Source organism: Acanthaster planci, linkage group LG20 (genome assembly GCF_054643075.1).
Source record: "Acanthaster planci isolate LZ-2023a linkage group LG20, COTS_SCS, whole genome shotgun sequence".
Classification (NCBI taxonomy): Eukaryota; Metazoa; Echinodermata; class Asteroidea; order Valvatida; family Acanthasteridae; genus Acanthaster; species Acanthaster planci.
Window position 1 is genome coordinate 4,446,263 of NC_141796.1, and position 12,518 is coordinate 4,458,780.

The window sequence follows — 12,518 nt, forward strand, 5'->3', positions numbered from 1 at the left end:
GCATTTATCAATAGGCAAAAGATGGAGAGATGGAGTGGTCCTTTTCTTGTCCAAGATCTGTTGCGTAATTACTGGGTATTATACATTTCCAAAATGTTGGTGCTGCAACAGTGAAAGGATAACATTTGAGAAATCCTTGCGTCAACGTTACAATGTTTTTCAGTGAATAAAAACTGTTAACACGTCTCATGGCTAAAAAAATGTGTACTATAGCCATTGGTGTCAAACACAATGCTTGAAATGCTCTGAATATCAAAATCCTTCTTTAAAATGATACAGATTTAGCAACTTTCTCATTTCATGAATTTCCCTCCCCAAGCAGTGCGGGAGGAGTCCTCATAGTCATACTTACCCAGAAAATCACTACATATGCATATTTCCCTAGTGCTCTATTGCTATTCGCTAAATATTTTATTAACCGTCATGTGCCCTGTATCAGTTCACCCCAGGCGTGGTCGGTGCCATGTTCATCCTTCTTTTCCTGAGGGTGCAAAGCCGAAAGTGGGGAGGACAGGAGGACCGTGACTGTCTGGGTAAGTATAACCTTGCGGACTCCTCCTGCTTTGCTGTGGGGAGGAAGTTCAGCGCGGTAAACTTACCCAGAAAGTCACTACATATGCAGATTAGCACAGGAACTCAGCAATGGATCGGCGAAGGCCCTCACTTGAGTTAAATGATGGTGAACAGTGTAGTACAGATGAGAGGGACTCACAGAAGTAAGGATTGGGTACATCCAGTCATTTACCTTAGCGGAGGCTTAACCAAGTGATGAAGAGTTGAGAAGAAGCACCACAGAGATTCCTGATTTTGGCAAGGTACCATTTGAGAGTTCAAACCGGATACCAGGGCTTGTTGTCTGAGGAACCTGAGTATTTGGTAATGTCAGAAACAAAATTGTCCAGAGGGTGGAAGGACTTAGTTTGATTCTTTTGTGAGAAAACCCGCAGAAGGAATGAGGCAAACGCTGTGAGGTTCCCAGCAGATATGATCATCAGCAATGGATAGTGTGTGGAGTTCCCTGCCCCTCCAAGAAGAATTAACTGCCAAGAGGAAGGCCAGTTTCACTGAAGTGTAGAGGAGAGAGGCATCACCAAGAGGTTCAATGGCTGATATGTGAGAAGCTAAAAAACCTGAGACAAGTCCCATGAGGGATGAGGAGTCTCAAAGGAGGATGCTTAATGAACATACCATGGAGCATATGTTTAAGAGCATTGTTGTCTGACCTCGAAGCTCCTTCTTGGAAGCTGCAATGGATGGTGGGGAGATGGTAGAATGATAACTGCAGGTAGTTTTAACTTGCATATTGGAGTTGAACAGGTGCCTAAAGAAATAGGCTATGATCCTCAGAGATGCACTGGTCAAAGCTACACCTTGTTCTGTGCATCTTTGAAGTAAAATGTTGAAGTCTGCTGTTGTAGACTTCGCACTTGGATTGTTGTCTGCTCCTGGCCACCTTCCCATCAAAAAGGCCAGCTGAGTGGAACGACCTTTCGACAGAGGGCAGAGAGTAGAAGATGCCAGAGCTGGGTTGGTGGAGGAGGTCCAGCCTGAGTGGTAGTATTAGAGTAGCTTGGTATAAGAATCTGGTGAGACAAGGGAACCAGGGCTGGTGAGACCAGAAGGGTGTGGTGAGGAGGACTTGGTAGTGTTCCTGCTCGATTTTGCAAAGTATGGCTGGGATTAGGGATATTGGAGAAAATGCATAAGCAAACATTCCGGTCCAGCTGGAGAGCATTGGTTGCCTGAGGTGGTGTGGGTCCGGGAACTTTGAGCAGAAGACTGGTAGCTGGACATTTTGAGATGAGGTGGAGAGGTCGATGTGGGCTCCGTCTATAGCCTCGAAGACCGAACATACTACTCCTGGGTGTAGTGTCCACTCCGTAGGGCAGATGTTTCCCCTGGTGAGGGTGTTGTTAGAACCAGGGGTGTGCATTGCTTCGAGGTTGATCCCATGGTCCAAGGTCCAGAGGAACATTTCTCTCATCAGGAGGCATAACCTTGGGGAGTGGGTGCCCCCCTGACAATTTATGTAAGAGACCACTGTCACATAGTCGGATTGGATGAGGAAACTTTTGTTCTTGATGGCCAGACAGAGTGGAGGAAGGTATTGAACACCACTTGGAGTTCCACGATGTTGATGTGACTCCCAAGAAGCGGCGGACCCTAAGTCCCTGATGTGTAGGGGATAGAGGGAGACACCCTACCACACTGGGAAGCATCAGTCGTGATGGTGAGATGCAAAGCAGGTCTCAGAAAGGTGAGGCCTTTGGTGAGGTAAGAGCATGACTGCTGCCGCGGTCGGATTCCACTAGTTGCGCCCAGTGTAAAATTTAAATAACAATAGGGGACTTTGTTAGTCAGTTCCTTTGACATGGTAAGTTGGCACAGGCAGTGGACAGTCAGCTGGTTGCCAAGGACCTGTGAAAACCGCAGTGTCTGCATTCAAACTGTGGTTCAACCTTTGACAAGCTCCCTAAAACTTAAGTTACAAACTTGATTTCAAGTTTATCTAAAAGTCATGAAGCTACTGCTCAGAATCAATCTCTGATGCCTGCTGTGGTGAACTCGGTTGATTTGTGTATTAGCAGCACCCTCTTTAGACTAATGTTAGTGCAATTCCATGGTGTGCTTACGTGCAGTTTTCTTCTGCACTTGATCGATCATGTAAAGTCGCAAAACCAGTGTCCATTCAATGCATGCAATAACTGCATGGTGTTTGGTAGGTTTGTGCACAAAATATTGGGAGCCAAGGACAATGCCGAATGCTCGATATAGTAGTTTTGGGTATAGCGGCATTCCACTGTACAGGCCAGAGGTTTTGTAACAAGTAAATATCACCATAAGGGTGACTACTGGTCCAGAGAATAATATTATCGGGCCAGGAAGGACCTGTAAAAATATATAAAAGGCACTGACTCGGCTGAAGCAAGCTACTGGCCAAGCTGTACAAATAACATCACCAGGAGCGGGGATAAACCATATGTGGTTGTAGTAGTCATAGAGACAAACATAAAATGTGACTTTTTACAAAAATGTAATTGAACAGTGACACAAAAAGATTTAAGTATAAAAGCATGATACGTTACAATACTTAACGTTTGATAAAGATCAGCTTTAATAGCGACACAGAACGCTCGACGAAAGTGAGAAGGTCGAAAGACACGTCTATAAGCAAAACACACTGAGAAAAAGAAGGACAAACATGGCAGTGGCCACGCCTGGGGTGGACCGCTGGCGGGTGCACTACAGTCGATAAAATATTTAACGAATAGCAATAGAGCACTTGGGAAATATGCGCTTGTAGTGACGATCTGGTAGTTAAACCAGGTGGACTTAGTGAATTTTCAGATCACATTGCTCAACTTTACATGTCATTCCATTTTATTCAAACACCCGTGTCAACTTATGCAGGCCTTGTAAAAGTCAAAACTGGCCAGTATAATTCAAAGGTAGAATTCAGGGAGCTGACAAATCATCTCCTTTTATGACTGGTAACTTGGAAAATCATCTGGTCATCAAAAGAATTAAAATCTCAACCACCTAATGTGGGTTGAGTCTACTACAGCATACCTACCAGATTGCCAGTACATATGCATTATTTCCTGGTCCATTACTTCCATTCGCTAAATTCTCGATCATCAATAGCGTGCCCCCACTCACTGGCCCCCTGCAAAAGTGTCAGCCATGTTAGTCCTCTTTTCGATGGGAAAAGTAGGCCGAGGCCACGTGGGGAGGAGGGAGGGAGATTGGTTATCTGGTAGGTATGCAGCAGTAGACTCAACCCACTCTAGGTGGGGGAGAGTCTACTGCCTGCAACCTACACAGATTACCAATACATATGCAAAGTAGCAACAAACCATTGGACGGTGGGAAGGCGAGGGCACACTACCAGTATCTAGCCATCTTATAGTGACTGCTTGAGTGCCTCCTCCTACAAGGGTAAAGAATGGTCTGCAACGGTGCAACTGCAATGTTGTCTGGCCTACAGTCAGTCCATGTGTATGGCCCCCCTGCAAACGTCTTCAACGTAAAACAAAAGGTGAATGTGGTATGGGTTTCCGAACAAGGCTCTCAACAAACCTCTATTGTTGAAGGCATAGAGTGCTCAGTAAGCCTCTTGGTTGGAAGAAAGAGCCAGAGAGTTGTCCCGCTGAACCAGAGCCAGAGAATAACAAGCGGGCACAGTGACTCCCAGAAGGGGATCAGCGATAGAGGGAGGCTGAAAGCCTAAGGGCTTGGCGTCCCTGCATGAAGAACAGGCCAGATAGGTTGGAGTGGGCCCAATCCCGGACGCTGACAGATCTCTACCAGAACTGGAACGGACCTGAGCACTTTTTTGTTTTGTTTTTTGTCATAGTGGTTGGGTGAGATGTCGTTGCCAGAAAACAACCAACCACAAAGGGTAAGGAAACACTTGCCAACAAGCAACCCACACATTTGAGCAGGCCACGCCCAGTAAAACCCAACTGTGAGGAGTTCAAAACCCACAGCTACTGCAAGCATTGAGACTTGGCTGCAATAGGGGGAGGCTGAAAGCCCAAAAGACAGAGTAGGCCCCAAGGGCTCAGTGTCCCCACTTTCAACGCTCACGGCAAGTCAGAATTATGCTATGTTGCCTAGAAACAGTATTACCAAGGAGACTCTTGGACCTGCTAAGGCCAGCTTTGTGGCCGCTGGCCAGATTTTTATTTTTAGAAGTGTGCTGAGTTACTTGGTGGCTGTACAGCCCGTGATAAAATGCCCTTTTGCATCCTTTTCCTGAAATTAAAGATGAATAGTGCGCAATGAAGATATCTCCCGGGCCTGCCATTTTTTTTGCTTCTTCCACAGTACTTCTGATCGATCTTTGAAGAAAAAGAATTATCCTGCTGAGAAATCCAAATGCATGTAAATATATATTTCACAATCACACAATACACCACTGCAGTGCAGACTGACCGCACGCACTTTGCTGTATTATGCAATGCACTTACGGAACTGTTTTGAAGAATCCCACCCAGGAGAATGATGACCGCATTGTCGCTCCCAATGCAAACTGGCTACTGTTGAGAACAGTGATCAGTGAAAACTGGGCAATCAGTTGTTAGATTGGATACTTACTGTTGCCTGGTCGCCCTCTACAGTAGTTCGCCTGGCTCCTTTGTATACACATAATCCCCTGGCTCCATGAATGCGCTATTGTTACTAGGAATGTGGACAGAACGTGGGCCGTTCGCACACGTCAGACGGGTGGATTAACAATGACAGTTGCGTTCCTGCTGTTTGCACGCAGGCGAATGCTTAAAACATTTTTGACGCCTCGCCTTATGGTGTGCGAGCTTTGAGCTGCCCGAGCAGCCCCGCAAATGGCAAACTCAGCTACGCTCCCGAAGGCAGTAGTGAAGCATAGGGGCCAGTGATGCTTGAAGCTCGATGAAGGCTATGCTCTATATAACGCCAATCGGCACATTGAGGTCTGTTTCGTTGTGCCGAGTTTCGAGTTGCCCGAGCGGCCCCTCGAGTGGCGGACTCAACTTCACTCATGAAGGCAGTTGTGGAGCGGGATCAGAATGGAGTTTAATACCGGATCTCAGGGCCTGTGGCCGCACATGGTAAGTACCAAATACTACACCAGTACCGCCGCTATGAGTTCGCAAATATCACTTGATGCTCAAAGAGCAAACTCTTGTGCTCGACAGTACAGTACTGAAGCAAATAAGGGTATGGCACAGCTGTATCCCGGACCGGCCAACGGGAGGGAATAGTTAACCACCCACTGTCCTATTTCCTAGCTTAGCAAGGACCAAAACCAATGCACCACTGTCCTTACTAATTAAGTGATCCCTGGCCCACAACCGGGCAAATATCTCGAAGCGGGGTGAAGACTAACTCGAACTTCCTTCAGGTTTTTGATCGTCTAAAATACAGAATACACAGAGAGAAATCGGAAAAGCCAGAGATGCCGAAATATTGGGCAATTATGAAAAATCCACAAGCAAATATTAGACATTTAAAGAAACCAGAAATGCCGAAATACCCGGCTATATGAACAATCAACAAGCAAATATCCGTATAATAACTAAGCAACTGCTCTCTAAAAACTAATCAAATTATAAACAAGAATGCCACAACTGGGGCGAATCATAGAATATAAACAAACAAGCAGAATAAACAAACACACATACTTAATATTTATTCTGAAGTAACAGAAATATATTTATCCAAAGCAATAGCGCCACCTGGCAAACTCTGAAAAAGGTCAATACAAGGTCAGTCTAACACCTGTGCAAGACTAAAAAGGAAACAGTAAAATATCCAGAAATAAAATGAAAAAGGAACAATCTTATTGCTCACGAGAGTCAGAACCAATAAACAAACAAGGTGATAGAGGATTAACACCAAAACACACATCAGTGAAGGAAAAAAATCCCAAAAATTTGGAGCTGGAACAAGACATTCCACAACATAATGGCACTGAGAAAAAGAGGATGAATATTGCCAACTCCTTCATGGGGGGGGCTAGTGAGTGGGGGCGCACTATTGGTGATCGAAAATTTTAGTGAATGGAAGTAATGGACAAGGAAATAATGCATAGGTATTGGTAATCTGTGTAGGTTGCAGGCAGTAGATGCAGGGCATCAGCATTTTCATATGTAGCATTTATTTGTTAATGTCAAATAAAATCACACATCCTTATCCAAGAACATCTAAGACACCTATCTAGCTGCTTACCCAGTTGGCACCATTGAATAAAGACGTCTAAACTTGTAGCCGGTCTCACTGGAATTCTTAATAAGTTCAGGAAAATCCTCTGCACTTTTCTGGGTCAGCATTCTGCAAGCACACTTTGTATTATCCTGTTGAAATTGTAACCCGACATTAGTCTATACATAAAAAGTTAAGCTTAAAAACTGAAAAAGAGGCAATAAAGTTCAAAGACACACGTTTGTTTTTTGTAATCAACTGTGAGGTGTCTTTGAATATTGGTAGAACAGGCGAAAGAAATGTTTTATAATGATTGAAGATTATCTGAATATTCCATGAGCTATTATCAATGCTGCTCTTCTATTTACACACCTACTCTTTTCTTAGCAGCAATACTTGGCAGCAATATGCCACGTCCATAGTTATTTGCTATAATTCCACGTAGAAATTGTACTTCAAAGACCCATCAATTCTTCAGTAACCATGTTTTTGAAATGAAGATATAAGTCAAAGAGAGTCATGTAACTGCTATTGATGCAGAGCAGTGTTTTGATATGGTACCCTTACAAGTTCAATATTTTTACCTTTCAAACCGAACTGCAGCATTCCTGCCATCTTCATTGTCATGTTACACATGGAATAGATGCTTGTATTGCATACAAGCATATGCATGTACGTGTATAATAACTGAGCATTTTTGGCAACTAATAATGCCCAATCAGCAGTCATGTCTTATGGGTCTTAGGTGGGATAAATGATGAAGTTTCAGGAAATAAGGTCAGCTGATATTGTCAGGTTGTTTGATTGATCAAGTTCACAGGGCTTTGCTAGTTAGAATTGTATCAACTGATCTATCAGTCAACCAGTCAATAGCTTTAAGCACATTTCTGCTGAAAATGAAGCCAAATAAATGTTATGCTAACATATATCACATCTCATGTTGGAGCTGCTGTGGGTTTCACTGAAAAATGGACTATACTTATTTTACCTCATAATTTCGCTTAAAAATGAAAACCTTGTTGTGCACATCCTGCTGCAATTCAACATTATGTTATCGTTAAATCTTCCAGTTTGTAAAATTACATGTACATGTACATGTATATGAAAAGTGGATTCCCGTTATAATGCTCTCAAGGGGACCTAACAGAATTGAGTGTTATAACTGCATCTACACCCACCGTGACATCCTGACTGCTACTGCATACCCATTCATGGACAGTCCAATCGCTGATTTTTCCCAATAACCATGTTTCCAAGTAACCATGTGCCCATGGCCCAGTGCATGTCTGCACCCTGTGTTATCATGGTGTGATCGCTAAACTACTTGTGTCCAGGATGGCTGGCCAAACATAACCGGCCTTGTGATGCAGTTTGAAATGCATTGATTTTCAAAGAAACTGATTTTCCAAGGTGGAGAGAGCGGTAAGTGGAATTATTTTACATGCTTTACACGGTTCTCGGGCCCAAAAATCATGAGTGTTACATGTACATTCCGAAAAGCATTGTAAATGGGAGTGCTATAACCACATAAAAATGTACATGGTGAATGGGCGTGCAGTTGGGGAAATGAAAATAAAGCGCTATACTGGTAAGAACGTTATATCAGGGAGAGCTATAATGGGAATCTACAGTACATGACATGTACTAAAAGACGTTTTCATTCTCTTCATTAGAGCAGCGTTGTGAAATCCACTATCATTATCTCAACAATGATGACAGACTAATGTCATAGTGAATATCAGTTCATTCTTGATACAAAAGGCATACAGATAAGCCAATTCAACTTGCCTTGCAGTTATCAGTGCAGTCGCAGCAAATGAGAAATTCTGGATCAGTTATAATCACAGATCCTTTTTCTGGCTGGCGATGAGCTATGTACCGGACATCTGGCGGCTGCTCATTATCTATTTCATTTACCAACTGGAACATGACGAATATCATGATATATCAAACATGCCCTCTACATCCACTGCTACAGTACACAAATATATCAAGTATCAACAACTAATTGGACAACTTTGTGCATAATGCATGTTTATACAGAAGGGTTGTGAACCCACTAACAAAGTATAATGATCAGACAACAGTTCTAAAAATTATATTTGCCGAAACACAGGCAAGTTATCCCATAATGAATTGATACCTAAAATACAACCATTAGATTGAGAGTATACAAATTTACTTTAAACTAAAATTGAAAGAAGAAAATGTAGAATGATGTATTCCAGTAGGAACATACATGTACGTGTATAAGGAATAATGAAGTGAGAGTCTAATCTTTTAATTGAAAACAAGGACTGAATGTAAGCAGCAGACATACCGATACAGGCACTGGTTCAGCACCCTTGGAAATATCATTGATCTGAAGGAAAGGCCGTTGGCTAATGCGATATTTACACAATTCGGTGTAAACAAACGGATCAAAGGTGAATGCATCTACACAAATCTCCTCCATCTTGGTTTCTGTAACTATATGAAAATGATATAAGAGTCAATTATAACAACTTTTTCAATTTAAAGCAAGTTAAGGAGCAAAGGTTCAGTCATTCACAGCTAAAGCCAATGAGGCCTTAAAGAGTTGGACCCTCAAAGCACAAGAGAATGTGTCCACATCTGCACTCAGAACTGCATATAGGACATTTACAAGTAACTCTAAAAAATAAAAATTCTGATGTAGAAAAAAAATTGAAAAAAGCAACCAATTCTTTACATTATTCTTCAATTGTGTAGTTGCTTATGAGAGAACTGTCAAGATTGAGAAAAAAACCATCTGAGTTAAACTCAGCCAAACAGGGGGCAACATGATCCCTTGAAATTCAGAGTTCTACAAAATGGAACACATTTGTTCCATATCATTTTTGAAAAAAAATCCACAAATTCTGATCATCTTATTTAGGTACCAACAATTTTGTAAGAATGGATCTTATTTCATCGCAGTGTTTTTTCAGGGCCTTGACCCTAGCCTTGATGGTCAAGCTTTGGCCTTAGCCTCGGCAGTGAACCAGGAATGTGAGTTGCTATTGCAGACAAATTAATTGTAAGCACGAAGAATGAAGCCTGCATAGTCTGGGCTCCAGCAACAAATAAGTTTGATGTAATGTTTATTTGATTCCAAGTGAACTTTGACAAATGTTCTGAAATTGAGTTGGTTTTCACTGTAAGACAATGCCATTCTGTTTTCATTCAACTAATTAAAGTGTACTGAATGTTTCAGTTATGTCCATTCGCATTTGTTAACAATGATTTCTTTTCAGCATCTAGGTTTCGAGATTCAAAGATTTATCATTCTAATTCACTTTAAGTATATGTAACAAATATCATGCAGTAAATCCAATCAATATTACCCTTGCTTTTCTATATTAACCACTTGCTGCCGGGGGACCTGTTTCGAGCACCTAGGCTTTATACACGAAGCCGGGGAGCCTGAAACCGGGACAAAAGAGCTGGGTTTTGTAACAAAAGACTGTGCTTGGCACAAAAGACTGAGCTGCTGGGGAAGGCCAACATTTTTTCTGTTGTCAATATCGGGGAAATCCGTCCTTGTTTTGAAAGATTATACCACTATTTGTGGCATTCAGCGCGAGCAGATTACCACTGGGGACAAAAGCTTTGAAAACTGAAAATCTTGAAAATAACCTGTATGGATGCACTGCATTTTTCAAAGCACCCGGCAGCAAGTAAGTGGCCTGATGGCCTTTGAAGAGAACATCACTGGAAAATGTCTCTAGTTTGCAACACCTTTGTTTCTCAGTACTTTTCCACCAGCCACGCACATAAACCAGAACTGGAAGTATCATCACAAGTGGTAAACAAAACTTTTTCATCTTTAACATTTTTAAGACACTGAGACACTGCAACTTAAAAACTCCACACTTTCTTCAAACCAATTCAAATGGATTTCAATCCAATTCCTTTGTCTCTGTGTCCCCTTGTAAAAACTGAGTCTGATATGCTGACTCAGCCATACATGTGCACGAGACAACTTCAATACATCCATAAGGTGGACACTTCATGGAGAAACATGTTTAGTCAAATCTATCAGTATTCCACTGTATGCATTGCATTCATTTCCATCAGGTACTTGAAACTTCTGTTTATTAGACTTGTTACAGGTCCAATCCATTGTTATATTGTATATACATTTTGCAAAACATTTTCTCTGGCACCATGTTAATCATGCACCAGAGATATTTAGCATATAACCAAACAACCCATTTTCTATCCAGAGTACATTACAAAAGAATTTGGAAAAAATAGAGAAATCACATCGCTGCTGCTTCAACACTTTTTGATATAAAAAAAATGTTGAAAGCAACCAACAACCGTAAACAACTCTTCCACTGGACGTTTGTTTCTTTTTAATTAAAGAATATGACTACAAACACTTACAAAAGAGAGGAGTACATTCCTGAAAATTCCAGTTTGTCAGCTGTGTATACCAAACTGGTCCTATATACATGTATATATTTATCAGTGCAAAGGGCATTGCAGGTGTACTGTACTCACGGTAACGGTCAACTTCAGAGATGGTTCTCTGGGAGAAGAGAAAATCAAATGCTGCTTGAGATACTTGGATGCAATTTTCAAAAAGTCAAATGCATATACCTGTAGTGTGTAACAGCCCATAAATGTTCTGTGAACATCAGGGCACATGCTCATTTCCCAAGTAGAAAATGCCTTTAAAAATGCAAATTAAACATAAACTAATACTGGTGCTAGGTTGTGAACGGATCAAAACAGCCAAAATTATCGGCCTTTAAAAGGTTCAACAGATAATGAGAAAGGAAAAACTGATGTTCAAAAGATAATGTTGGAATTTTCACTTTCCTTTTCATCCAAGCTAAAATTTGACAAATTCACAACTTTGATCAATTCAGCTAGCAGTAACTGTATTACTTACCAAACTACGACCACAAGGCGCACGATAGATGACGTGTCTTCTACCAGTACCTCTCTGCTTTGCTTGACGTCGCACCCAACCATACATACTAGGAACATGAAGAGGGTTTTGCTTTCTTATTTTCTGCTTCCGTTTTTCGTCTGGTATTAAACCAAGCACACACCGTTGACTGCACTGATGGGAAACTGCAATACCAATGGAACAATATCAAATTCATAATTTTGAAGTCTTAAATCTGGCCATTCATTAATGTAAAGCAAGCACGGCATTTCTTTCAGTTGTGAAAAGCTACCAAAGATGAATAAAATGTACAGTGATGTGAAAAATGTGTATGTGTCTGGGGACAATAACATTGTGAATTAAGTGAGTATCAGGGCAAATGCACAAGAACCACCCCAATACACATATTGTTGAAGTCTGTGAAGAAAGGTAAAGAAACAATCACATTTCACACAATCTTCAAATGTTTCATTGTGATTTTTAAGAGGGAAAAAAATTACTAAAGAATATTACAACCTGTCCAGGAGTCGATTTCACTAAATATATCGTAACTCATGATCTATCATTGACCCATGATGAATCGTAACAGTACAATCTATCATAGCTATGACTGGTTCTAGGATGCATTTCATTAAACACTATGTAACAAGTCAGTGATATTTTAGGCCAACTATTTGGTTAATTTAGAGACCCAAACTGAATGTAGCCAAGTGGGCCCAATTTCCCTATATGTTCTTTAATGCAAAGTAAGGTGTGGTCCTCTATAGTTCACACCCGCATGGGGACCTGAATAGTGTTTTATAGTACTTCCTCACTGAGGCTTTGTTTAACAGTAGTAGCCTTATATACATGTACTGGGGAGTGGTTCTGTGTGGCAAAGACTGACAGGCCTGTGGTGCGGTAGCACAAGTTCGAGCGATATCTCTGAAGCCAG

General features: G+C 41.5%; 1 protein-coding gene across 7 annotated transcripts in view; it reads right to left on the reverse strand.

Annotated features, from left to right (window-relative positions):
- The window catches only part of LOC110986848 (histone-lysine N-methyltransferase SETDB1-like), a 163,072-nt gene that overhangs the window by 38,990 nt on the left and 111,564 nt on the right, over positions 1 to 12,518 (reverse strand). For all 7 annotated transcript variants that reach the window (XM_022249096.2, XM_022249097.2, XM_087130865.1 and 4 more), the window contains exons 22-26: positions 11,585 to 11,769; positions 11,191 to 11,218; positions 9,005 to 9,153; positions 8,473 to 8,604; positions 6,712 to 6,836 (exon numbers count right to left, since the gene is read on the reverse strand). In XM_022249096.2, coding sequence (XP_022104788.2) covers positions 6,712 to 6,836; positions 8,473 to 8,604; positions 9,005 to 9,153; positions 11,191 to 11,218; positions 11,585 to 11,769 — 619 coding nt within the window. The remainder of the gene's footprint in view (positions 1 to 6,711; positions 6,837 to 8,472; positions 8,605 to 9,004; positions 9,154 to 11,190; positions 11,219 to 11,584; positions 11,770 to 12,518) is intronic.